Below are 26893 nucleotides of genomic sequence, written 5' to 3'. Positions count from 1 at the left end.
CTCCTAATAACTTTTTGAGTTCACAATTTACTTGGTCCAGAGTTTGCTTTTTTTTTTTTTAACTAGTGAATGGCATTTAGATACTTCATAAAATTATGCACAGATACACGTTGGAGGCCAGAGCTCAGTCAAATGAACAGCAGGCTGGTGAGAGAGGCTCCCCTCTCACTAACTGCCTTGTAGTAGGTGGCACCACCTTGTGCACAGAGCACTAGGAAAGGGCAGAACCCCGGCCGTGCAGTTAAGGCCAGTTCCCACAGTCTCAGGCTACCGTCATTCCTCATCCCAGCATGCATAGCAGATTGTTCACTGCGGAGGAGTTAATTGTAGAGTGGGTTGTTATTATTTTTACTCATAAAGTTACAAATTTTAGCCAGTCTTTACTTTTATGTAGTTGTGAAATTTCATATCCCTCTGTAGCACCTTTTTCATTTTCAGTCGTAAAAGTGACTTTTGCCTCATGAAAGACTTGAGAACACATCCCTTGTTGTCACACACTGCAGGTGTGTCTCAGCCATTTTTGCAGATTCTAGGGGAAATTTTTCTGAATAGGAGAGTCACACAGGATGAAGTTAACAGCTTAAGGGCTCTTAATTCTGTGAGTTGAGAACTTAAAAATCTGGTATTGTAGCATTTGTTTGAATCTAGGAAAGATTCATTCATTGGGCTTTAAAATTTCCACTTGCAGAATTTGGTTTCTTTATTGGACTCTTCATGAGCTCTATTTTTTTAAATTGGTTATCAACTTATTTTTGATGTTAAAGGTTAACATCTGTAGCTTTTCCAGATTTTTTGGGGTGGGGTGGGGGGGTGTTAGGAAATTGCCTTTCTCCAGTCCAGAAATAATCTGGGGAAACTCTAAGCCAAGAACTTTGTGTTGAGCTGTTCTTTTGGGCCAGCATCACTTGTCAGTAAGCACCTGGTATAAAAGCCTCAGCATCCCCAGTAGTGTGATGAGGATTATTTTTATAGCATTCCATTTTCCTAATGCCACGTGTGAAATTGGATTATCATGATCTTAACCAATATTTTACCCTTGTAATAAAGGATGAAGGGATAGGAGATGGTCTCCATGTGGGAGGATATCTTCATTCATTTTTCCTTTAATGAAAGATAAGAGGTATTTTCCTCAAAACTGAAAATTGTAATTCTGAGGTGTATTTGCAGAGGCCTGAACTAAATTCAGTGGATTGTTGCTTCTAATATGAGGGCGGGGAAGGTGTGGATAATGTATTCCTGGGGTGAGAGAGTATCGTTCTTTAGTTGGATTTCCCAGGTGAGTACTGAAGAATGTTTCCCATTCTTCAGTACTCATCTGTTGGGAAAGCATGCTTTTTCACTGCTAGGTACCAAATGCAGAGGCTCAGTGAAGTATAAGGCTGGGAAGAGCATGCCTTTCATTTATTAGCAAGCATAGCTGGTTTGGAAAGGGGTTAAAGCCTTAAGTGAACAAATCTAGCTAACAGTGAATGAACTAGGTAGTTAACTTGCATACTTCTAATTTTCTTTGGCTAAAGGTAACCCATACTTCTCTCTCCAGAGATACGAGAGGTATGATTGCTTCAGTGTTAGTTTTCTGGTTTTTGGTGTTTTTTTTTTATATTTGTCCCTAATCACTTTTTAGCAAGCTAGAAAACTGGATTCTACACAGGGCAGCTCTTTGTGAAGGTGGTTTATTTTGGCCACTGGAGAAAGAGTCGGGATTGAAAAATCAAGTGGCAGCAGTCTATTTCTTGTCCCACAGAAATAATATAGAGGAAAGAAGCCGCTGTGAGGAACTTGGCTCGACAGTTAGGGTCAGAGCTTTGTACTGGAACTCCCATGAATTGAGACTTTTCATTCTGTTTTATCAGAGTGCATATATGTCCTATTTCAGGAAAAGTAAAACAGTCATTTACAAAAGAAAGTCAATCTGTATCCTAAGCGTTTTAATAAAAAGTTAAAACAAATTTGGTATCTTGCTCCTTTTTTTGGCATTGGTTTGCTCTAAGTATGAACATAGCATGACATTTGTTGTGGGGGGTGTGGCAAAAGTTCTTCCATACTTACGGGAAGAAATATTTACAACGGGTATGAGAGACAGACTTTGCTACGGGGGGGCATGGGGTATGGGTGGAAAGGCCAGGCCAATTTACACATTCCACTGGAAGTAATAAATTTAGTACCGTTTGAGAGCCTTGGAACATGCAGTGGTCTCAGGACTGGTGATCATTTATGCAACAGGAAGGACATGGCAGACTTTTGAACAAAATCTGTTAACATGCTAGCAAGGACTGGGTCCAGTTTAGCTGTGTTTCATCATTTGATACAAAATTGGAGAGAATCTGAATGCTACATTTGACAAAATAGAAGTAATGAAACCTGTGCTTGTGCATTTACTAGGCTTGTAGGAAGCTTTGCTTTTAAAAAACCCAAATGAGGTTCTAAAACTAAAGTACTGGAATAAAACAGAATGGGAAGCAAAATGCACCAGGTTCTTTTTGACTGAGTATTAAATTACTGGAGGCATCGAGATTGAAACTAACACGGTGGAATGATGCCATGCGTTTTACACTTATATGGGTTTGTGTCATTTGAGTCAGAGCAGTACATGAAAATTAAAGGCTGAGTCAATGAGCCCAGCACTAGGGGGTCTCACCTTGGCTGTTGACTGTGACTTGGGACTCCACTGTGATGTGCCGTAAACAGAAAAACATGCAAACAGTTCATGCTGGAGGCTTGGGCGTCATTAAGGGAGAATCACTGGACTCCAGAGAGAGAGAAGCAATTGCTAGGAAGTTGGATAGTTAATAGGTTTTACTGCGATCAAGCCATCTTCTATGTCAGAACCAAAAGAAGACAGTACCTGCTATAGGAAGACTGCTGATTTCAGTTCTGCCTCATGCTATAATGGATCATCATTCTCCTTTCTCAAACAGGTTTGTGTCACTGGGAGCATTGAGCATTACCTTGTGTTGTGCTTGGGATACACCAAGCAGTGTTAGTTTATTCAAAATTTTGAGGCAGAAAGGCTATGTAATTTAAGTAGTAATTGAATATTTTCATTAATGCTGACATAAATACGTATTAAAATAATCTTAATTAAAATTACTTTAGTTGACATTGTGATAGACATTCATAAAATGTCTAGCTTGTGGTGACTGCTTCAGGGATATCCTGCAGCCCCCCAAAACATACTTGTTCATGTTCCTCTGTCCTCAGGGTGACTTCATTGGAAAAGTAAGGATGTTTTATGTCAGGGTAGAGCAGGGATGGCAAACTACAGCTCATGGTCCAGATCTGGCCTGCTGCCTGTTTCTGTATGGCCTGTGAGAAAAATAAAAAAAAAAGAATGAAATTTTGTGACATGCCACAATTATATAAAATTCAAATTTCAGGGCCCATAAGTAAAATTTTATTGGAACACAGCCACCCCATTTCTTTAGCTTTTGCATGCTACAACAGCAGAGCTGAGTATTTAGGACAAAGAAGGTATGGCCCACAAAACCTCAGCTATTTATTTACACTCTGGCCTTCTACAGAAAAAGTGACCCCTGATCTAGATAAATCCTGGCTGATGGTTATAAATCATTATATGAAATGTGCATAATGCAAACTGTAGGGTTGTGTAATTTAAAACTTTGACTTCAGCTACTGTTTATCATAGTTTTAAAATGCAATTTTTGGAGCAAATCCAGTTTCCATGAGATATGTAGGGTGTGGCTTTGGCATCAGAAGACCAGAGGTGTAATCTTACGAGCTCCATTATCCCCCCTAGTGGATTACTGTACGGTTTACTTACAAAGTTTCAAAATACTGAACAGCTTTTTTATAATTATTAATTAATTAATTATTGGCTGTGTTGGGTCTTTGTTGCTGCACGCGGGCTTTCTTGAGTTGCTGCGAGCAGGGGCTACCCTTCGTTGCGGTGCGTGGGCTTCTCATTGCGGTGGCTTCTCTTGTTGCGGAGCACGGGCTCTAGGCGAGCGGGCTCAGTAGTTGTGCCACGTGGGCTGAGTAGTTGTGGCTCGCAGGCTCCAGAGCGCAGGCTCAGTAGTTATGGCGCACAGGCATAGTTGCTCCGCGGCAGGTGGGATCTTCCCGGACCAGGGCTCGAACCCGTGTCCCCTGCATTGGCAGGTAGATTCTTAACCTCTGCGACACCAGGGAAATCCCCTGAACGGCTTCTTTGCCCGTCTTATCCCAGGGATCAGAGGTCGGATGTCTCCTACACCTGGGCAGATACTGACAGGTCCTGGCAAGGCCTGGGCAAGTCTAGCCACCTCAGGGCGCATTTCTGTTCCCTTTCCTGAAGCTTAGCGAACAGAGACGAGACTAGGCTCCGAGGGACCAGAACGCCCCTATCTCCCAGTAAAGCCATATTCCTGTCACCCTCCCGTATCTCTTCCTCCAGTCCCGCTTCGCCCTCAACGTCGCACAGGTGACCTGAACCATCTAGGGCGCGGAAAGGCGGGGTCAGCCTCGGCAGCCAATCAGGGCTCGGCCCCTAGCCCAGCCAATCGGGCCGGGCCAGTTGGGGCTTAGCCAATCCGGCCGGAAGAGGAAGACCTGGGATAGTGCCTGCGCTTCTCGCTGCCAGCTTTGGGTGGCGCTACGTGGGGTCAGCTGGTGCCGGCCGCGGTCCTTGCTCGCTCGCTTGTTCCCCGGGAAGCCCCTGGTGTGCCGTCCCCGAGGCCATGGGGCGGCAGTGGGGGCCAGCCATGAGGGCGGCCGAGCAGGCGGGCTGCGTGGTGAGCGCCACCCGGGCTGGGCAGCCCGAGGCGGGCTCGTGGAGCTGCAGCGGGGTGATCCTGAGCCGCCGCCTGGGCCTGGTGCTGTGCCACGGGGGCATCTTCACCCCCTTCCTGAGGGCCGGCAGCGGGGCGCTGACCGCGGCCAGCGCCGTCTTCCTGCCCGGCGACAGTTGCGGCGACGACCTGCGCCTGCACGTGCAGTGGGGCCCAACGGCCGCGAGTCCGGCAGGCCGCGCGGAGAGGGGCCGCCCGGGGCTGTGCACGCCCCAGTGCGCCGGCCTGGAGCCCGGCCCGCCCGCCCGGTTCCGCGGACGGCCGCTGCAGCCCCCCCGCCCCGCCGAGCTGCTGCTGCTGTTGAGCTGCCCGGCCTTCCGGGGCCACTTCGCGCGCCTCTTCGGCGGCGAGGCGGCCAAGCAGTGGAGCTTCGCGAGCGCCGCACCGGACGACGAGGTGTCGGAGGAGGAGGAGGAAGACCAGCTGAGAGCGCTGGGCTGGTTCGCTCTGCTGCGCGTGCGGCCGGACCCGGAGAAGGAGGCGGAGGCGGAGGAGCGCGGGCCGGTATTGGCCGTGGCGCCTCTCGGGGCTGTGCCCAAGGGTGAGCCGCTGGTGGCCTGCGGCTCCCCGTTCGGGGCCTTCTGCCCCGACATCTTTCTCAACACGCTCAGCTGCGGCGTCCTCAGCAACTCGGCCGGCCCTCTGCTGCTCACCGACGCGCGCTGCCTGCCAGGCACCGAGGGTGGCGGCGTGTTCGAGGCGCGACCTGCGGGGGCGCTGGTGGCGCTGGTGGCGGCGCCCCTCTGCTGGAAGGCCCGCGAGTGGGTGGGCCTCACGCTGCTCTGCGCCGCCGCCCCTCTCCTCTGCGCCGCCCGAGCGGCCCTCTGCCGCCTGCACCCCGGCGCCGCCGCCCTGGCCGCCTTCCTACCACATGAGATGGGCTCCCCGTGGGGCCTGCCCCTCCGAGACCCCGGACCCCCCTGGGCAGCTGCGGCCGTGCTGGTGGAGTGCGGTTCCGTTTGGGGCTCCGGAGTGGCCGTGGCACCCCGCCTCGTGGTGACCTGTCGGCATGTGGCCCCTCGGGAGGCGGCCAAGGTCCTGGTGCGCTCCACCACCCCCAAGTAAGGCCCACAAGGTTGCCCCCACTCCACTCCCTCACCAGCTGTCATATCTGGATCCCAGGTCTCAGGTCATAATCCTGAGGATTATGGAGGCCTTCTGGTCTCAGGCTCAATGCTTGGTGATGCAGTGTGGTTAGAGACCTGGGACCCTCCCCTCATCCTTGGCACCCAGAACCCCAGAGTAGGGGGTTCTGGACCTCCTGGCAAGGGGTGAATGGGGCTTGGGCAAGATGACAAGCAACTCTGGGGAACTGTGGGGTGGTCCAGCATCCCTGGCTAGGCATCTTTGAGCTCCCCCTCCCAGTCTGAATTCCTTCTGGGCAACTTCTCTGTCTCATCCTTGCACCCACACACCAGAGGCCCTTGAACAGAGTCTTCCTAACCCTGCCCTCTTTCCCCTGAATGCCGTAGTGAAGCCCCAGGGGCCCAGGATGCTACCCTCCTGGGTTAGGAGAGGAGCCTGTTACTCTTACTTGATTTATCTCTTAGATCTTAACCAGAACTTCCCTTCTGGATCAAAATGAACAGATACGCGGTTCCACCTAATAGAATGTGGGAGTGGGGGCCAGGCAAGTATATTTTGAACAATCATTGAGTGCTCTTGGCAGCCACGTTGGGACTTCAGACAGTCATTTGTTCCCTCTCTGCAGGGTGAGCACTCTTACCCTCCTTTACTTTGACTTGCTGTGACAGTGGAGACAGCAGCCTTGGCTTCCTGGCTTGGTTTTCTAATACATGTTCTGTTTCTTCTGTAGTCCCAGGTGCTTGACTTAGGCCAAAGCAAACACTTGGTGTTTGCGCCTTGGTGTTAATGCTCCTTGGTGTTAATGCCTGTTGTTCTGTCCCTGGCTCAGCCTCTCAGCCCAGACCTTTCCAAATGCCTCTATTGAACTCCTGAGGTTAATCCAGCCCAGCTTTGCCATAGAGTCCCCTTTGGCAGCCACCCGGACAGCCATGACTTTATAGGGAAGACTGATGATGAGAATTTTCCTCTGTGTGTGGTCCCCAATTCCTCACCCCTCCACCTACCCCCACATACTCTTGGTTCTAGGGAACGCAACAGGTCTGCTGGAAGCTACCCCTGCAGAGTGTGTAGTAGGAAGCTCCTGTGTAATCTTGGGCAATTTGCTGAATCTGTCTAAGCTGCTTTCCCATGACATGTAAAGTCTTGGAACAGCCTGCCACGTAGTAAGAGTTATAGAAGTGCTGGCATTTATGTAAACAGGGACCCAGAGGGATGAAATCGTATCATGTCTGCCCCCCCACCTGACAGGATTGTTGGTATCAAATGAGGCAGTAAAGGAAAATGCTGAGAATGTTTGCCCTGGCTCCTGCCACTAACTATGTGACCTTGAGAAATTACTCAACCTCTCTGGGCCTCAAATGCACCATCCAAAATGGAGATAATACCAGTGCCTAGTTCATAGGGCAGCTGTGAGGACTAAATGAAATGATGTCCATGGAACATTAACACCAGGCCTGGCCCACAGTGCCCCCTAGGTGTCAGGTGTTTGTGATGACGGTGAGGCACCGGAAGCTTTACACAGCAGTACCCTGCAGTTGGTAGAGCATGTTTGGAAGTTCCACTGTGGATGTGCCCAGAGTTGCATGCTGGTATGTTTCAGGGCTGACACCAAATCTTTTGAGTCCCAAGTTCATGACTTTTACTGTCACTCATTATTTTGCTTCCTCCCCGTGCTGAGCGTTTGGAAAGCTAGCCTGTCATTTTGTTTTCCTTGTTCCCAGGAGCGCCGTAATCTGGGGACATGTGGTATTTGCCACCCAGGAGACATCTCCCTATGATATAGCAGTGGTGAGCCTGGAGGAGGATCTAGATGGTGTCCCTGTACCTGTGCCCGCTGAGCATTTCCATGAAGGTAAAGGACAGAGGGGTTCTCTGGTCTGGGGTGAACCTCAGGAAGGAAAGTCAGTGTTGGGCGCTCTAACCCTGCAGATCAGGGGCCAGTCCCACAGGTCAGCTCCCTTCCCCACCCCTGCTGGAGTGATGAGTCAGGCTGGCACCTTGTTACATCCTGGTTACAGTGCTTTGGCCGGAGTTGCTCTTGGAGGCCTCCCTGCTCACGCCCAGCATGCCTAACGTCCTGGGGGGCATGTGGAATTCCCAGCAAAGGGTAAGGCACGCCTTTTTCCTGAGGCCCCACAGCAGTGTAGTGTGTTGAGCCTTGGGGTCTCCTTATAACACTGCAGGCTGGTCTGAGAGATGTGTACTTTTGAGGCTCCAATGGCATGATTTGAGTAAAAGGCTTTGTGATGCTGCCACAGAAGTACCAGAGGTCTCGCTTTGTGGATGTCGTATGCTATAACATAATAACAAGGATTACAAGCTCTCTGCTTTCGCATCTTCTGCCACTTATTAGCCCCGTGTCCTTAGGCAACTTAGTGAACTCTGCCTCAGTTTCCACATCTGTAAAATGGGGATAATGCTCCCTACTCCTGGGCCTTGTGAGGAATGGGTGAGATATTGTCTGTAAAGCACTTGGTGAAGGAAGGTGGTGCCCGCTTTGAGACTTCTTAGTCTCAGGAGGTGGGTGTTAATTTCACAAACATTTATTGAGCCCCTGGCTAGGTGCTGGGAATCCTAAAAAGTGACTACCCAGTCCAGCAGGGGAATGAGGGCTGGAGAACAGCCTGATGCTGAAGAGAAGTGTTTGAGCAGATACAGTGCTGGGAGCTCAGTGGAGGTCCCGGCCTGTTCCTGTGGGGGGCCTGGGGAAAGTTCTCATGGAGGCAAGAGTATCTGAGCAGAAACTCAAAGGGCAGAGAGGGTTTGGAAATTTGGAGTGGCCAGGGAGGGGGTTGGGGAATGTGTGAGTCCTGCCAGACAGAGGAGGCTCCCCAGCTTAACCCTTCTTCCCTCCCTGGCAGGCGAGGCTGTCAGTGTGGTGGGCTTCGGTGTCTTTGGCCAGGCCTGCGGGCCCTCGGTGACCTCAGGCATCCTGTCAGCTGTGGTGCAGGTGGATGACACACCAGTGATGCTTCAGACCACGTGTGCTGTGCATGGTGGCTCCAGTGGGGGACCTCTCTTCTCCACCTGCTCCGGGGACCTCCTGGGTAACCAGCTCCTTGGTCCTCTCCCAGCCTTCCCCTTGCCAGAGCCTCAGTCCCATCCTGGGAGTGCTTGGTTTCCAGCCCTGGGAGCCACCCTCTGTCTGGAAAGATGGTGGGCCTTATGCGCAGAGGTAGTTAGCCAAGGTTTTCAGGCTCTTGTGCTTCTGAGGGTGGAGAGGGACAGAAGCTGAGCTTGGAGGGAAGAGATCTGAGTTCTGGTCGCTTCTCTGCCACTGAGCCACTGCACAACCTTGGGTAAGTCACTTAATGTCATTTGATCTGTGAGACTCAGGAGTTGGATTAGTCCAAGGGTCACAAACTCGAAAGCCTACAGAGGCTGGGCTGTTAAAGTGAATGAATGAGTGAGTGAGTGAGTGAGTGAAGACAGCAGTGAGTGGAGGGCAAGGGGGAACTGGGGTGAACACCACTCAGCTCTAGTACATTGTTGCCTCATTACAAAGATATGTGGGCCTAACGCTGGCTGACTTTCCAATTTTTCACAAGAAGCTGTGAACCTTTTTTTTTTTTCAGAATTCCTAACCACACCCCCGTGAGAAACGAATTTACCAGCTAGAGAACAGTGTTTGAGCACGTAGAGTTCTTTTTATCTTTAGCCTTAAAGTGTCCAGTCAAAACGCTCTTTTCCAAAGTTTCTTAGATTAGCTCCTTCCCCTTCCCCTTCAGTATAGTTATGTGATTCATTTGAAATAGAGTTAGGTACATTTGTCCTAGTCTGCATTCCATTTTTCTCCCATATACTGGTTGACCTTTTAAAAGATATATACCGATAAGTGGACACAGAAATAAATATAGATGTGTGTATGCATGACTTAGTGTGTGTGTGTGTAGATACATGTGACTCCTAGCTCAGTCTGCTGAGAGGGGCTAGAAGCAGTGACATCCATGTGTAATGAACACAGCGAGGGTTCAGATCTTGGTTTCTAAGAGTCATTCTCTAGGGCTGCCTTGTGGTGCTGGAAAGGAGGGAGGGGTAGCAATAACAGCAGCAGCAAAATGATGGGCACGTCAGGTGTTGAAAGAACCAGGAGCTGACGTGAAGGAGCTCCCGCTGGGACAGCTTCAGCAGCAAAACAAATGGTAGCGGTTTTGGTTTTCAGAAGAATTCCCATTGATGAATGTAGAAGAAATGAGGGAAATAGAAAATCACTATTAGGACACCCCGGCAGGAACTGCTGCCGACAGGATCCATCGATGAATGCCAGAATCAGTAGGCAAAAGTTTAAGTAGAAACAAGACAACTGCGTAATCCTAAAATATTTCGTACTTACCAAGGGGGTGATAGTAAGTCTACAGCGGAGAAACCCGGCAGATACCACCCAAGTAATGAAGGTTAACATCGCAAGCAGTGCTTATAGTCAGCACACATCTCCTGATAGCATGCACTGAAAAGGACACATTGCTTCTATGGTTTTCTTCTCAGTGATGTTTAACCTCAATCTTATCATGAGAAAACGTCAGGTAAACCCAAATTGAGGGACATTCTACAGAATAACTGACCTGTACTCTTCAAAGTGTCAAGGCCATGAAAGATAAGGAGAGACCGTGGAAGTGACCCAGATGGGAGGAGACCTAGGAGACATGACGACTAAATGCCATGTGGGATCCTGGATCAGAAAAAGCATTAGTGCAAATACTGGTACATCCAAGTGAGTTCTGTACTTTAGTTAATAGCATTTCACCAAGGTTAATTTCTTGGTTTTGATGAATGCTGTATGGTGACATAAGGAAAAGCTGGGTGAAGGGTATACAGGAATCCTGTACTATTTTGGCAAGACTTCTGTTAAGTCTAAAATTGTCTTCAAAAAATTCATACACATGCACTGAGCAGGCCAAACAAAAGTTCTGTGTGGGTCTGATTTATTTATTCAGTCACTCAGCTAGTATTTGTTGAGGTCGTCCTTTGCCAGGCACTGTTCCAGGTACTGGGGAGACTGCATGGACAGAACACAGCAGTCCTGCCCTCATGGAGCTGAACGATAACAGAAGTTGGAGAGAGGGATAACAAAACAAGTGAAACATGGGGTATTAGATACTGATAGTGTTGGGGAGAAAGTAAAGCCAGGAAGGAGGACTGAGGCACGAGTAGCCCGTGTCCATGAATGAAGCCTGGTGCCTGTCACTACGAGGGGGCTTCAGGCAGGTCTAGGGCCTCCAGGCTGGAGGTGAGCCTCCCTCCCCTGTCCCCTGGCTCACACCCTCTTTTCCTCTCTGGCTCCTGAACAGGCATCATCGCCAGCAACACCCGGGACAATAACACGGGGGCCACCTACCCCCACCTGAACTTCAGCATTCCCATCACGGTGCTCCAGCCGGCCCTGCAGCGGTACAGCCAGGCAGGCGACCTGGGCGGCCTCCGCCAGCTGGACCGCGCCCCTGAGCCAGTGAGGGTGGTGTGGCGGCTGCAGCGACCCCTGGCAGAGGCCCCACGGAGCAAGCTCTGAAGCTGTGGCACCCCTCTAGAGAGAAGAGCAACCATCTGATGCCATGGGGAGCGCTGAGGCTGGTGGCCTGAGGACCCTGACACGGCACACCCCAGCCAGGCTGCATCCCCATCACCACCCACCTTGCTCAGCTCTGGAGTCTGGACCAAACTTCTCTTTAGCCCCCACGGATCTCTTACCTGGCAGCCCGTTTTGGGGTGCTTTCTCAAGCCGCCACCTCTCTCTTCCCCCAACACTAGGCTCAGCTCTGTTCTTTCCCCTTCTGGGGAGCGCAGTACAACCGTACAACAGACAGACCTGGTCCTAACAGACAGATGTTACTGGAAGGCAGGCCCAGCCACGGTTCCCTGTCTCCTGAGGGTCACTGGGTGCCTGCAGCGGCGGCTTCCTTGGGGCCTGGGCTCCTCTCTGCTCTCGGTCAGAATGGGGCTGACAGCACTGGGGCTTCCTCAGAAAACCTCAGCAGAGAGGCCCTGCTCTGAAGACCAGAGGCGGAAGGGAAAGAGCATCTTCCTGTCCCGCTGGACCAGCGGTGGCGTCCCCGAAAGCCAGGACTCCCGGCTCTTCGTATGTCGGGTGCCCTGACCTACAGGGGCACGCTGACACAGTGCCTTAATTTTCCGGCCCGTAAAGTGGCTCTCAGGGGTCGGGGGTGGGGACGTGGGGGGGGAGGGGTAGAATGTGTCTAGTTGGGGTTTGGGAATAAACAGGACCTACGAGGGACAGGACCTACTAATACATACCAGCTTCTTTCTTTTCCTTCTTTGTTTTGAGAGTTGAATGGGGAATAGGAAAGCACCAGGCACAGAAATATACCTTTCCATCCTGCCTTTTCAGGGGGGTTTGATCTCACGGGACACTCTTGCGCCAGACTAGTCCTGGTAGCTGGCCGTGGTGCCAGTTAGCACTGGGCGGGGCTTGCAGATCCCAGACGGTGGTGGCCTTGGCCTGGCAGCAACTGTTTACAGGCTGCCTGGATGGACCCAGGCCTGTGCCAGGTCCTGGAATGGATGGGGGTTGGGGAGTTCAAAGGTGAATGAGGCCAAGGCAGGCCCTAGGAACTAAGGCCAACCCTGGGAGTCAGGAACATGCACTGTGTGCCCAGGGCCCTGCCTGTGCAGGCCGTCAAGAAATGATTGTTAAATCACTGACAGTTTGAATGCCATTGGGGAATGACTGGGGGAGAGGGGGCTAATCTAAGCAGAGAGAATTGCTGGGAGTACTTTGTTTCTAACATCTGTTTGCTGAGCACCAGCTCTGGGCAACCACAGAACACCCCTGAGACAGTTGTTCCCCTCTGTGTGCATTAGGAATGGGGCCAGAGGGCAAAGTTAGCTTGAGAGAAATCCTGTAGTGAATTTATGGAGGTGGGGAGGGAGAGCCGAGTTCTGACCTGGCTGCAAGTGGGAAGGGGAGGATTGATTCCAGCATGTGTGGGTACCAAGGAGCTCAGGCTATTCCGGGGAGACTGGTGTGTCACCCCGTTAGTGGAATGAGCAGGGCGTCTCTGTCCTGTTCAGGTGGAAGACCACGTCCAGGGGCCCAGAGCAGGGAGGGTCAGGCAAGAATTCATGCAGCTGAACCCTGAGGGGAGAGTAGGTATTTACCAGACGGAAACAGGAAACAGGGAGGGTGTCCAGATTGAGGGCAGTGGGAGCTGGGACAAGGAAGTGTGAAACTACATTTGTGTGTCTGGCCATGCTAAGTGGAGAAGGGATTGGAATGGAGGCTGGGGAACCAGTGACAATGGCCCTGGTGATGGGGAAGATGGCCACAGCAGGCCTGGTGGGCATAGAGATCAAGCATGACACAGGAGGTGGACCTGACTGGATGTGGGGCAATGCAGAGAGAGAGAAGGGTCAAATGGTGCTGGGTCTCTAGCCAGGATAGTGATGAGTGGCTGACAAGTTTAGGGACGAGATGTTTCCTTGGGTGTCCGTGGGATCTCAAGTAGAGAGGCACAGCAGGCTGTTAAGTGGATGAGTTAGGATAACGCAATAAAAGGTCCCCTCTCCCCCATCTCAGTGCCTTAAGACAATAGAAGTTTGTTTATTGCTCATGTAAAGTCCAAAGTCATGCACCTGACCAGGAAGTGGGGGATTGTGGCTCCTGTGCAGTTCTGGTTGAGGGACCGAGCTCCTTCCTTCTTGCGGCTCTATCACTGGGTCTGGGACCTCAGATCCTCTGCCAGGTCTTCTGTACCTGGATGGTGGATGGGGGAAAAGAGAGAGGAGAAGACATTGCTGCTGCTTTTTAAAAAAATGATTTTATTTTGAAGCAGTTTTAAACTTACAGAAAAGTAACAAGAATCCCCACACGCCCTTCCCCCAGACACCCCATACCATTTGTGCCATATGCCCCAGTGATGTTCTCTGTAACAAAGAGACCTCATTTGGGATCATGAGTTCTACCCACTTGCCATGGCTCTCTCCCCTTTGACTTGGAGCAGCTCCTAAGGCTTTCCTTGAGTTTGCTGCCCTTGACCTTCCTGCAGAAAACAGGGCAGTCATTTTGCAGAATGTGCCTTAGCTTGGGTTTGTCCACACTTCCTCATGATCAGATTTGGGATACACATCTTTGGGATGTAACATTAGTGATGTTGTCTTATCATCATGTTCTACTGGGTGGTGCATGATCTTTATTTGTCAGATTATAGATGATAACCTTGAACATTTGAGTAAGACGGTGCCTGCTAGGTTTCTCCACTGTAAAGTTCCTTTTTTTCTTTGTAATTAGTAAGTATTTGTGTGGCAGTATTTGGAGACTATGTACATATCCCTATCCCACTTCCATCTACTATGCTTAGCACCCACTGATGTCCCTTGGCTGAATAACTTTAATGTTTGCCCAATGGAAATTTTTTATTTTCATTTTTCCTCCTACATTTATTCACTGGCTTTCTATTGTAAGTAAAAGCTTTCCCTCCTCTCTGTTTAATTGTATCTGTGTGGAATCATGGATTCATAGTTTATTCAATGGATTATAATCTATTGTTATCATTATTTTGATGCTTCAGTTGTCCATATTGGCCAGTGAGAGCTCCTTCAAACTAGCTTCTGTGTTCTTTTGACATCTCCCCATCATTCTTTGAGCACTTCCTTCAAAACAAAATGTTGTAGACTTACTTTGTACTTTCCCTGGAATCAGCCACTTCTCCAGTGTCCTCTTTACTAGAGAACAGTATTTAGAAGCAAAGATCTAGGTACGAGGTGTGCTTCTTACTCTGAGGTGTTGCTGCTCCCAGGCCCTCTCGGTAGACAGACCTTACATCTATATTTCTATCTCTATATGTTGCAAGCCATGCCACACGTTAACACTGACAGTTCCAATTTGATACCACAAGTTCAATACCACAAGGTTCATTCTAGCTCTCCCCTTTTCATATTGGTACTTCCCTCCTGTCAGTGAGAAACACAGCTACATTATCCTCAATATATTAACTTGTTTGCTCCATCCCTTGCATGTGGCTAGTGTTCTGACCCTATCAGGCTGCCCCTGCCACTCTGCTCTGATGCTGCTCTTATACGGGTCACCATTACTGCTCCGCACAAGCCTGCCTCATGATTTTTTTGACTTCATTTTTTGACAGAGGTAGAGCCGGAGCCTGCAAGGGGGCTGAGAAGAGACAAGCAGAGGCACAGGAAGAAAACCGGGGAGGCTAAGACCTAGGTTAGCAGGTCAGACACCAGAATCTGTTTTCCTCTTTGTGGCCATACACTAGACTGCATCTCCTGGCCACCCTCACGGTCAGGTGTGTCTGTGAGTTGCAAAGGGCAGAAAGGAGGTGTGCCACTTCCAGGCCTGGCCTATAAGAACCTTCTACCTGGCCTTCTCTGCAGCCTATCCCCTGCCGCTGGTGGGAGTAGAGGCATCCCTTAAAAGAGACCTTTGGGGGCTTCCCTGGTGGCGCAGTGGTTGAGAGTCTGCCTGCCGATCCAGGGGACACAGGTTTGTGCCCCGGTCCGGGAAGATCCCACATGCCACGAAGCGGCTAGGCCCGTGAGCCATGGCCGCTGAGCCTGCGCGTCCGGAGCCTGTGCTCGGCAACGGGAGAGGCCACAACAGTGAGAGGCCTGCGTACCGCAAAAAAAAAAAAAAAAAAAAAGATCTCGTTGAATCTTTTCTGCAGTGATTCGGGTAGGTGCTAATATTTGCATTAAATAGGTGAAGATGGATTATCTGTCACCAAACTGGCTTGGTCCTACCTCCAGTTTGTAGCTTGCAGCAGTTCATTTCTTGACAGATCCGAGTGCTTTCTTCTTCTCCCTGGACTCCCCTCCTGCCCAGTTTACCCAATTTCAGGCAGCCCTCCCATTGCCCTGTCTTTTCACCCTCCAACATAATTCAGACCTCACTCTTCAGCTTAAAACCCATCAGTGGCATCCCGTTGCCCTTGGGATCACACGGGCAGTCTTTACCAGGACCTGGAGGCTTGTGCCACCCTGCCACGTTGGGCCACTCTGTCCCCGACCACTTCTGCAATGCCCCTGCTCTCAGCTATTTATCCTGCCTTGGTCTTTGCACACCCAGAGCATACTTGCTTTCTCTCTGCCCAGGGCGAACTTCTCATTCTTGGAGAGAGGCCTTGGCACCCTTCTTTTGCCCCCGGTCTTTCTTACTGCAATTAGTGTTACATATGTTTTATTGTTGTTTAGTATTTTTCCCTAGACTATTACCTGGAGGAAAGCAGAAACCATGCCTGCATTGTTCTACATTTTACAACCCCTCACTCCCACACCTCACGCCCAGCACAATGCCGGGCGTGGAGTAGGTGCTCAACTGGGTTTGTACTTTTGTTTATATGTGTGAAGGCAGGAGGCTGGTGATCCGTCCGAGATCGCACAGCCAGTGCCGGGGCCCGCGCTCTAAAGGCTGGAAAGGCGTCCGGCAAGGGAGCCGGACCGAACTTTGAGCAGAGTCCGAGGGGCCGGGGCAGCGCGGGCGTCCTTGACAGTAGCGGTCGAGTGCTCACGGTTGGGGCGATTGGCTTCCCGGGCCGGCGGCGCGGGCGGGCCGGAGGCTGCAGTTCCCCGGGGCGCCGCCGGGGGCATAGCCGAGGCTGGAGGGCAGACGCGCCGAGGCTGGAGAGCAGACGCGCCGAGTCACGCTGGCAAGGGAGGGGCCTCGGGCCCGGCGGCGACCACGGGAGCTGCTGACAGGAGCGGGAGCCGGAACGGGAGCCGGAACGGCGGGAGGCCGCTGGCAGGTGAGGAGCGCGTCGGGCGAGCTCTGCGGGACCCCCGCGCCTGCAGGGCCCCAAGAAGCCGAAACAGCGTCCGGGGCCGGGGAGGAGAGGGCGGTCGTCTAGGACAGTGGTCCCGAACCTTTTTGGCACGAGGGACCGGTTTTGTGGAAAAAAACTTTTCCACGGACGCCGGGGGCGGGGTGTGGGTGGGAGGGGAACGGTTCAGGCGGTAATGCGAGCGATAGGGGGGATGCAGAGCGGCAGATGAAGCTTTGCTCGCTCGCTCGCCCGCCGCTCACCTCCTGCTGTGCGGCCCGGTTCCTAACAGTCCGAGGGCTGGTATAGGTCCGCGCCCCCAACCCCTGGTCTAGGATGAGGGACTCAGGCCTGCACCAACCCAGGTCCCTCAAAACTCAACGCGGAGCTTTGCTCCCAGTGAGGACGGAGCAAACTCGCCTCCTCCGCGTCCGCTCCCCGCCCCCCGCCCCCCAAATCCCTGCTAAGTCTTCCTAAGTAAGACAAAGCCCCCCGTCACACACCCCCCAAATCCCGGGAGGGCTCCGAGGGTCGCCGCTGGGCGGTGGAAGTTGCTGCGGGGCGGACGGAAGCCCGTGTCACAGGCAGGAGGAAAGCCTCAGTGTCCAGGAGGAAAATGCCCGGTGTTACCCAGTGCCCATAGCCTCCAGGGTGTACTGGGAGGTCCTGCTTCTCCACGGAGCCCCAGCTTCCGCGGGGGCACTAAGGCCAGAGGTGGCCCAACTAACTCTGATGGGGCCGGAGGTTGGGGGGAAGCCCAGGACTCCTGATCCACCGGGAGCTGCTTTTAGTGCCTGATGTTGGGCACTTTTCTTTCAACAGCACCCACTAAACACACCCTGCCTTTCCCCTCTGATTAGACTCCCTTTGATCCTTGGTTGTACCGTGAGGGTGGGGAGGGGAGAGGTGCTTAGGAGCTGACTGTCCCACCGGAGGACAGGCACAGGGCAGAGGGTCAGACATAGTTTGTGAAGGGTCTTCCAAGTTTGTGAAGGGGCTTCTAGGTGTCCCGGCTCTGCACCTTGTGTTCAAAGGCCAACATGTAAAATATATAAATTATCAAGGAGGCCTGCTTGGGTGTGTGTATGTGCCCCAAGCTTTCAGAGCCCTCCAAGGAAGGCCGTGTGTAACCCTGCATCTGGAAGGTCCATTTCACAGGAGAAGACTGAGGCCCAGCTGGGCGGGGCCTTGCTCGGGACTACCCAGCAGTTAGGGAGGAGCTGGATAGAGGGGGTGTGCACCAGGGCCAGCCTGATCTTTGTGTCTGGTGGTGAAAAGAGGAAGCCAGGGTCCAGGCACAGATCATGGGGATGTTAAGGGAACCACAAAGTGACTGGCTCCCAGGAGACTGTACAAGTTGTGCGGCCTAGGCTTCAGCACCGGAGCCTGTATGACACCCGCATGAGCCCGTCTGCCCAGAAGTGCCCTCTCCTGAGGGCGTGAAAGGACAGCCCTCTTCAGACTTTGAGCCTCTTTCAGAAATCGGTCTTTTTGGGTTTTGTTCACCATGTGTTCCCTGGAGGACTGGCCATGGAGTGCCCACTCGCAGCCTGGTCCCTGGGGTCCAGTGAGGGAGGCTGCCCACCCCTCTGCCTTCGCCGGGTTGGAGAGATATATTCATGGTGCTTCAAGTCACACTGTAGGCCCTCTCATCCAGGACGGCCACTCTGGACACGGCTGTGGAAATCTACCTTGGGGGTAACTGGTGAGCGCTCAAAAGCTGGGTGTTTTATTTGTAATCTCTATGAAACAATTCTGGGACGACATCTTTGCTTTGATCAGAGCCCACATGGGTCTGCTGTGTGTCTTCTGAGGCATAACCTCCCCACAGCTTTGGCCTAAATATAACTTCCTTGTTTTTCAGTAGATTCCTAAAAGCCCTTTGTCTGTATTATTAGAGAAGAATCCCCCTGGGATCAGGCTGGGTGTCCTTGGCAGAGAAAGCAGGATTTACTGAGAAAATTTGAGTGTAGACCATACTGTGTGTGTGTTGGGGGAGGGGCAAAGGCAAAATTACTTAGGAGTTGCTGGACAGTTAGGAATTGTTTTCTTGGACCTGCTTTTTTTTTTTTTTAATAAATTAATTAATTAATTTTTGGCTGCATTGTGTCTTCGTTGCTGTGCACAGGCTTCCTCTAGTTGTGGCAAGTGGGGGCTACTCTTCGCAGCAGTGCGTGGGCTTCTCACTGCGGTGGCTTCTCTTGTTGTGGAGCACAGGCTCTAGGCGCGCAGGCTTCAGTAGTTGTGGCATGCAGGCTCAGTAGTTGTGGCTCGCGGGCTGTAGAGCACAGGCTCAGTACTCGTGGTGCACGGGCTTAGTTGATCCACGGCATGTGGGATCTTCCGGGACCAGGGCTCGAACCTGTGTCCCCTGCATTGGCAGGCGGATTCTTAACCACTGCACCACCAGGAAAGTCCCCTTGGACCTGCTTTTATGCTAACATTCCTGCATCTGGGAAGATTCAGTTAAGATTCTCTGTGCTCATTCTCTTGCCTTGATGGTCAGTAAAATCAGATGGTAGGCTTGCAGTTCCTCAAAAAGTGAAATCTAGAGTTACCATAGGACCCAGCAATTTCACTCCCAGGTATAAACTTAAGAGAATTTTTTGTTCACACAAAAAGTTGTACACAGATATTCATAGCAGCCTTATTCATATCAGCCAAAAGGTGGGAACAACCCAAATGTCCATCAACTGACAAATGGATAAACAAAATGTGGTATCTCCATACAATGGAATATTACCCAGCCATAAAAAGGAATGAAATACTGTTATAAGTTACAGCTTGAATGAATCTTGAAAATATTGCACTAAGTGACAGAAGCCAGACACAAAAGGTATGGAATAGGCAAATCTATAGCGACAGAAAGATTAGTGGTTGTCAGGGCCTGGAGGGAGGAGGGAATGAGGAATGAATGCTAATGGATGTGGGGTCTTTTGGGGGAGGGGGTGATGAAAATGTTCTGGTATTAGATTGTGGTGATGGTTGCACGACTTTATGAGTGTACTAGAAACCACTGAGTTGTACACTCTGAGATAGTGAATTTTATAATATATGAAAAAATATCTCAATTAAAAACATTAGATTGTAGGAAGCCAGCTCTGTCTTTAAAGCTTTATTATTTCATTTAAAAACATTCAAACAGTACAAAAAAGGGGGAGAAAAGCTCAAAGAAGAAAGTAAAAACATCATCTGGCAACCACTATTAGCATTTTGGTTTAGAGTGCAGATCTGGCCAGACTGTTGAGGATTGAACTGGGGCAAGTTACTGAAATTCTTTCCAAAATGAGGAGGAAACCCCACCCGTTCAACGCAAAGACATTGATAAAAGCGCAGTGGGCGCTCGCTGTTGTCATCATCACTTGTATGTGTGTATATGTAGCTGGGTGCCTGGGTCTGATGGCCCACAATGCAGATTAGGCTCTACATGACTTTCTATTATCTGACTTTTTGATGGACAAGCTTTTTTTTTTTTTTCCTAAGACTTTATGTTTTTAGAGTAGTCTTAGGTTCACAGCAAAATTGAGTGGAAGGCACAGAAATTTCCCATATGCCTCCTGCCCTGACACGTGCATAGCCTCTTCCATTATCGACATCACTCACCAGAGTGGTGTGTTTGTTACTGAACCTACGTTGACATAATCCCCCACAGACCATAGCTTACATTATGTTTCCCTCTTGGTCTTGTACAGTCTGTGGGTGCGGATGAATTGTGGACAAACTTTTCATGTAAAAAATCTTCCACTGTAAAATTGAATGTCTCCAGAATATTCCATTGTACGGGTGTGTAATAGTGTATCCTCTAATCTCCCGCTGGTGGAGGTTTCCATTGACTGATGGAGTCGCCCACTGATTGAGGCTGTTTGCCCAGCACTGCTGCTACATTAGAACATATAATTCAGTATCATCAGTTGCCCGCTTGCTTTTTGAGCACCTGCAGGGTGTGTGGCTAGGAGTGCTGGTCCATGGCTTAAGCCGATGATTTAGGTGTCTGGTGAAGTAGGTCATGGCTGAGCAGAGGGGAGTCTAGCTGTCCTCGGGTCCAGGTGAGAATTGGCATTGGAAGAGCCAAGGGAGAGGCGGGTGTCCAAGAGTGCTGGGCAAGGGAGGCTGCCGGGAAGAAACGGTGGAATGGGCTGGAGCGTCACCAGGCCCCCCGTTCCCCAAGTGGGTGTGTCAGAGGTTAGTGGAGGAGAGAGAACAGATTTCAGGAGAGGCCTCAGTTGGCTTGTGGTGTAAAAGCGCCTCCCCTCCCTGGCCCAGCGATGGCAGCCCCTCCTGAGCCTGGGTGTGCCCTCAGGCCCCAGACTCTGCACCGGAACTCTAAAGAATCAATTCATCTTTACTGAGGGCTGTGCCTAGTTGGGTGAGGCCAGGGTTTGTCCTTTGGGGAAGCCAGTTAATGATCCTGGGGGGCTGAGGGAGCAGGGGTTTAACTTCTTTGGCTAACCCACTGCCCATCAGGCCTGTGCTGGGCTCGCTGGGCTTTCTTCCCTGCGAGGGCCCCAGGGCAGCATGTAGGCCCAGACACTGCCCTAGCATGACAGGCCCTCTGTGTGTGCTGTCCCCTGTCCCCTGCCCTCCTGGCTGCCCCACCTTGTTCCCTGAACCCCTCCCACCCCCTCCCTTCCTGCCACTGGACTTCTTGGCCTAAGCTATTCCCTCTGTGAAGAAGGCCCCTGGCCCCAGCTGTTTTTCAGGGCTCCACCTTGAGCTTCCCTGGGTGGTCCATGGTGGACCCCTCTCCCCAACAAGCTGGGTAGCCTCTCTCAGGCCTGTGCCCCGCCAGCTTGGAAGCAGAGCTCTCTGGGTGTTTCTCTGACCTCTTCGCTGGCTGCTGGCCCCAAGGGCAAACTGGCACAGAGGGGGCCGTGTTGAAGGGGCAGGTGAAATGCACCCCTTCCATAGCTTGCCTGACTGCCTGCCACATTCCCAGGCCCTGCTCAGCTCCTGGTGTCCGCTCCTGTCCCTGGCTGGTCCCCGGGCCCCTCTTGGGTCCTGGCCTAGGTGGCAGATTCAGCCTGATGAACGTTCACGGGGCCAGCTCTGGACCACCTGCTGAGGGCCTGGAACAGTGAAGGTGACACTGCCTGCTGGGGGACTTGTTTTGGTCCCAGCCCTAGGATGCACAAGCCTCAATGCATTGGGGACCAATGAGAAACAAAGTTAAATCCCCTCCAATCTCCTATGCCAGATCTACCCTCACCCGCCCAGGTTTTCACTTCCCCTGAGGAGAAATTAGACTGTGTGCATTTGAATACCAATGACAACAGTGTCTGGAGGTCCAACCGTAAGCCACCCCCATAAGTGTGGGAAGATCTGGGGACCATCTTGGGGGTCACCATGTCTTGGAAACCTATTGTGCAAGGACATTTTAGGCTGTCTCCTCCCATTACAGGGGGTAAATGGAGGCCCAGAGAGGGGAGGGGTTGTGCCCCAGACTACACACCTGATGGAGGACAGAGTTGGTGACCTTCCAGCTGCCTGCAGTGCTGTCCGAGAGGTGGGCTGGAATGTTCTTCCCCATTGAGCTTTTTGACAGCTTGCTGTCTGTCCACTTCCTCCCTCCTTGCCGTGCTCACATGTGAGTGTGAGCCTGGTGCACACTTGGCCCTCCATCCTCTGGAGGTACTCTCTTCGATTGCAGGTTCCCTTTCCTCGACATCAAGCAGGACCTTGCACCCCCTGCCCCTCTCACTGGAGCCCACGTGATGAGCGCTTCTCCATCCTGTTTCTCACCAGCAGACTTCCCTTTTGGTCCTTAACCAGCACTGTTCCTTCTCCCAGCAGAGATTTCTCCCTGCCCGCTTCCTCCTGGGGAGTGTCACCCACCGGTCGCAGTGTATGTCCTCTGTTCCAGGAATGCTCAGGGGACCACCTGCCCACAGCAGGCCCCTCCTCCCCACCGCACTGTCATGGCCTTAGTCCCATTGCATCCTGTTTTGCAGGCTGATTGTCATAACTGGCTAAGTGATCTCCTCAGACCTGGGGCTGAAGCTGGTGACGTGTGAGCTGGGTGGAATCTGGTCTCAGTGTTTGCTTAGTGGTGTGCTTAAATAATTTTGTTTAGTTCTTTTAATGTGACCTGTGCTTACCAATTCCCCAGAGGTGTACCCACCGTTTCTGGTTACTGTGCACCTGCCCAGCTTCCCACAGCTACATCATCCATCTGGCCCTTTGAGTCTGAAACCCTGCCTTTACAAGGGCTGAGACCATATCTGTCTGTCTGTCTCTCTGACGACGGCATCCATAGCACAGAACATGTCAAAGAGCAGGAGGTCCATTAATTTGTACTGTTGAGTGAACAAATATATTTACGAGTAAAAAAGAGTGCAAAAACAGTTGTTTAACGTGTGCAAAAACAATAATCATGATTGTAGGTGCACAGAATATCTCTGGAAGGATTCATGTAAACTTGGTAACAGTAGATGCCTTGGAGAAGGGAACTGGGTGGTTGAGCGGATGAGATGGAATTAGGATACTCCTTATTCCTTTGGAATTTAATTCAAATTTTACAAAAAATGGAATTTCATAAAAGGTGATTACATACTTTTAAAAGATCAAGTCTTGGCATTTGAGGCCATTCTTGATATGGACCCACCTCTGCCCACCCAGCCCTCGAGCCCCCTGAATCTGATGTGGTCTCTCCTCCTACCCCAGCAGCACCTGGTCCGAGATGGGGTCCCAGGTCTCCATGGACGTGGGAGCCGCGCATGTGGTGATCGTGGGCGGGGGCTTTGGCGGCATCGCGGCCGCCAGCCAACTGCAGGTGCTGAACATCCCCTTCGTGCTGGTGGACATGAAGGACTCCTTCCACCACAACGTGGCAGCCCTCCGGGCCTCCGTGGAGAGTGGTAATGGTCTCTTCTCTGGGGCTTTCTTTGTGACCGTGGTCTTGTCACCACTGTGGATCACAGGGTGGTTTTCTCCCTTTAGGGCAAGGTGCCTAAATTCCACCATTAGACAAATTCCGGGGAATCTTAAGGTCCCTGGCCTTAAGCAGCTACCATACCAAGGCCCCAGAAGTCAGAGCGAGAGCTTCTCCGAGGACCTGGGGCCCAGACTGGCGCTTTAGGGGGTAGTGGGTACCCAGGGGCTGTTTAACCAAGGGGCCCCTGTTGGCATGCAGCTCTGGAAATGTTCTGAGTTATTCTGGCCTCCTGTGGGCAGCCCAGTTTTACACCGTGACCTCCTCTCTGTCCGTTCCCCAGGGTTTGCCAAAAAGACATTCATTTCCTACTTGGTGACCTTCAAGGAAAACTTCCGGCAGGGCCTGGTGGTTGAGATAGACCTGAAGAATCAGACGGTGCTGCTGGAGGACGGCGAGGTGAACCCAGCGGGGGCTGGCCATCCTTAGCTGGCTTCAGGGGGCCCCTGGGATGTGGCTGCTGGTGGGAGGACACCTGGGCCCGTCTCCTTAGGGGCAAGGCCCCCCCCATGCCCTCCTGGTGCCTGGCAGATAGTAGATGCCTCCTGAGCAAAGGCTGGGCCCCAGCAGCCACAGGAGAGTGGTGCAGAGCCTTCCCTGTATGCCGGGCACTGTTTTAAGCCTCACGTGATCCCCTTTAACGCCCACTGTGACCCTGTGAGGGAGGTGGAGTAGCCTCGGTGCACCCAGAGGTTAAGAGGCTTGCCCAAGACCCCACAGCTGGAGAAACTCAGCCAGGATTTGGACCCAGGCAGCTTTGCCCCAGAGCCCTCACTCTGAAAGCCAGGGTCCCAGCCCAGGGGCCCCCTCACTGTCTGGAATCAAAGGGTAGGCACCACAATCCCACATCGCCCGGGGGGGCAGAGGTTTTCTTCCCGAAGTTTGTGTCCCTCAGCCCTGGGGTAAGCACGGTGCCTGTTGTATCCTTGTGGGACCAGAGCTCCGTCAGCAAGCTGCCAGCAGCCCACCCGCCATGCTGAGGGTACCCTCCAGCCCGGCCCTCTACTCTAGTCAGAGCTAAGGGGGACTGTACAAAGGGGCTCCAATTCCTGTCCTCAGTGAGTGTGGTTTCGTGTGAATAAATCAATCTTCCTTGAATCGATTTTGAGGCTGTAGAATCTCCAGTTGGCAAGGTTACTGAGAACGTCCTTATCCTGTGGCTTTGGGTCCATGCGGGCATCTCGGGCCTCCACGGGGGTAGTGGGGTCTGAGTGGGATACAGACCCTCCAGTCCCCCTTCCATCAGAGCCGCTCTGGGTTTGTCAGTTTTATATATTTAGGCTCCAAACAGGATATCCGCTCCCCCCCCCACTTTGTTTTTGTTGGCCAGGATAAGGGGAAGTTTTTTCTAAAATAATGGTAATAATAGGGAGATTCTAAACTAACTCCACACTGGAAGCTGGAATCCTGCTTCTTCCCCACGAGCCATTTCCTGTTGCCTGCTCACCTGCCCCGCTGCTGTGGGGAGCTCTCCCCTCCCGTCCTGTTTGATGGTGGGCGGTCCAGCAGGCGGTAAGCTCTGCCTCCTTGGGTATTTCCTGGGTGCTAGCACCATCCCTTGGTCTAACCAGTGATGGTTTTGCTCCCCCGCAGGAGGCCTCTCCCCCTGGCGCTGCTTGCCTGGTGGAGCCTGGGGTTGGATGCAGGAGCCCAGGTCTGCCCTCACCATTCTTTCCCTTGCCCCTCCCAGGCCCTGTCCTTCACATATCTCATCCTGGCCACGGGCAGCACTGGGCTCTTCCCAGGCAAGTTTAACCAGGTGTCCAGCCAGCAGATGGCCATCCAGGCCTATGAGGACATGGTGACGCAGGTGAGCTGCCTGCTGCCTGGCGGCAGGACAGTGAGGCAGAGCCGGGGGTGGGGGGCCCTGGGAGAGTGGGACAGCTGTGGGGATGCCCGGGGCTGCAGCAAGGAGCCCCCGGGGCTGCAGTGGCGCTGTAGAGATGGAGAGTTACCAGGAAGAGGCTCCTGGGAGACCTTTGGACCTGCTCATGTGGCGATTGGCTCCTGTTTGCACGGGGCTTGTGTTTATATTATAGAGCGGGCTTGGATCCATGCTGTCAGTCACTTCTCACGGGGATCTGGAGAGGTGGGTGGAATGGGTCTGTCCCCACTGAACAGATGAGGTGTGGGGACCCAGAGAAGGTCCTACAGCTGTGTGACCAAGGCCGGGTCTTTCCCTCTCTGCACAGCTGCTGAGAGGCCTGGGGAACCTCTGGCACAGTCATGAGCAGACGTAAGAGTGGAGGTTAGGAACCCGGCCTGGAACTCAGGCAGATCCGGGTCACCTGCAAGCTGGGCAGGTAGTGATAGTTGAGTGAGAAATGCTGGGAGACACCCAGCAAGAGCTGGCCCCGAGGCAGCACATTTGGACCCTGAACTTGGAAAAGGTTCTCTACACTCCTTTGGCCAAGGAACCCACTCCCCAGGCGGACCCCGAGGCAGGGCAGATTTGAGGGCGCACCTTAACATTTCCTCCTCCTCCAGGTCCAGTGCGCACAGTCCATCGTGGTGATCGGAGGAGGCTCTGCGGGAGTGGAGATGGCAGCAGAGATTAAAACAGAATACCCTGAGAAAGAGGTGGGCCAGTGGCCTTGGCCTTGAACTCTCGGAGGCGGGCTTCTTTTTTGTCTGATGAACATCAGAATTTGCTCAGGGCCTGGGAGGGGTGCCTCGTTACCATAAAGTGGGAGCGTGTGTTTCCTGTCTCCTGCTCTCTGCACTGGGGGACCCCCTAAAGTCCCATTCTGCTGGGAATTTTACCTGGAGAGCCAGGGTGCATCCTAGTTCAGTGAAGGGTTCTGCCCTCTGGGCCAACCCGGAGGACCATGCCCTGGGGGGATACATTATGAAAGGTTAACTCCCACGTCCCCTGCAGTAATGTGGCCTTTGCAATAGAAACGTAGACTTTTGATGACCTCTTTTTGCTAACAACCAGCTTGATCAAAGGCACCCTCATCGGTGTCTTGTCTGGAGCAAGCACAGCCTTTTGGTCTTTAAGGGACAGTAGCCCTTGCCCTAGACAGCACGTAGGGGGACCCCGAAGTGTACACCTCACAGCCCATGCTGGGGAAGGACTGGCCAGCACTGCCTCTTTTTAGTGATAAAGGGATGGAGACCCTGCCGGCATCCTGGAGAGGAAGGAAGCAGGCTGTGGAGGCTCAGCCTGGGGCTCAGTGATGATGGGCAGTTATGGGTCCGTGAGGCAACGGCTTGCCTGCAGCTGATGCCAGATCAGCTTCTGGGAGCCACGTGGAGCCTGTGTCTGGTTCTTTTTCCCTAGGGAAAGGCAGGTTGGTTTTGAAAAGTAAGATAAATATGGGCTAATTTAATTATATGGCTATTCTCTGACAAATTATTGGAAA

General features: G+C 52.2%; 2 protein-coding genes and 1 long non-coding RNA gene across 13 annotated transcripts in view; 2 read left to right on the top strand and 1 right to left on the bottom strand.

Annotated features, from left to right (window-relative positions):
* Positions 1–42: 42 nt before the first annotated feature.
* LOC117196983 (uncharacterized) lies at positions 43–4548 on the bottom strand. Its single transcript, XR_007471439.1, has 3 exons — positions 3782–4548; positions 3178–3306; positions 43–2770 (listed from the first exon to the last, which is right to left on the bottom strand). It is a non-coding gene; the product is annotated as an uncharacterized LOC117196983 (long non-coding RNA).
* On the top strand, positions 4539–14318 carry TYSND1 (trypsin like peroxisomal matrix peptidase 1). 3 transcript variants are annotated; one of them, XR_004477435.2, is made up of 4 exons: positions 4539–5848; positions 7595–7725; positions 8735–9172; positions 11162–11300. XR_004477435.2 is itself a non-coding variant. In XM_004280785.3 (4 exons), exons 1-4 carry the CDS (start codon positions 4677–4679, stop codon positions 11377–11379), a joined length of 1707 nt encoding a protein of 568 aa, XP_004280833.1. In that variant the 5' UTR covers positions 4539–4676; the 3' UTR covers positions 11380–14318. The 3 variants fall into 3 exon arrangements, 2 of the variants coding, with proteins under 2 accessions (XP_004280833.1, XP_012392562.1); XM_004280785.3 differs by having other exon boundaries at positions 8735–8920; positions 11162–14318; XM_012537108.3 differs by lacking the exon at positions 8735–9172 and having other exon boundaries at positions 11162–14318.
* A 2114-nt stretch (positions 14319–16432) lies between these two features.
* Positions 16433–26893, top strand: part of AIFM2 (apoptosis inducing factor mitochondria associated 2) — a 35903-nt gene continuing 25442 nt past the window's right edge. For 7 of the 9 annotated variants that reach the window (XM_033407579.2, XM_033407573.2, XM_033407576.2 and 4 more), the window contains exons 1-5: positions 16433–16585; positions 23261–23454; positions 23812–23927; positions 25219–25338; positions 26016–26108. In XM_033407579.2, the coding sequence (XP_033263470.1) occupies positions 23277–23454; positions 23812–23927; positions 25219–25338; positions 26016–26108 (507 nt within the window). In that variant the 5' untranslated portion in view covers positions 16433–16585; positions 23261–23276. Of the gene's footprint in view, positions 16586–21623; positions 22104–23260; positions 23455–23811; positions 23928–25218; positions 25339–26015; positions 26109–26893 lie in introns of those variants that run through there. The other 2 variants (XM_033407575.2, XM_033407574.2) reach the window with 2 other exon arrangements.

The sequence above is a fragment of the Orcinus orca genome, chromosome 14 (genome assembly GCF_937001465.1).
Source record: "Orcinus orca chromosome 14, mOrcOrc1.1, whole genome shotgun sequence".
Classification (NCBI taxonomy): Eukaryota; Metazoa; Chordata; class Mammalia; order Artiodactyla; family Delphinidae; genus Orcinus; species Orcinus orca.
The sequence above is the reverse complement of the archived record's forward strand: the minus strand, read 5'-3'. Positions and strand labels throughout refer to the sequence as shown.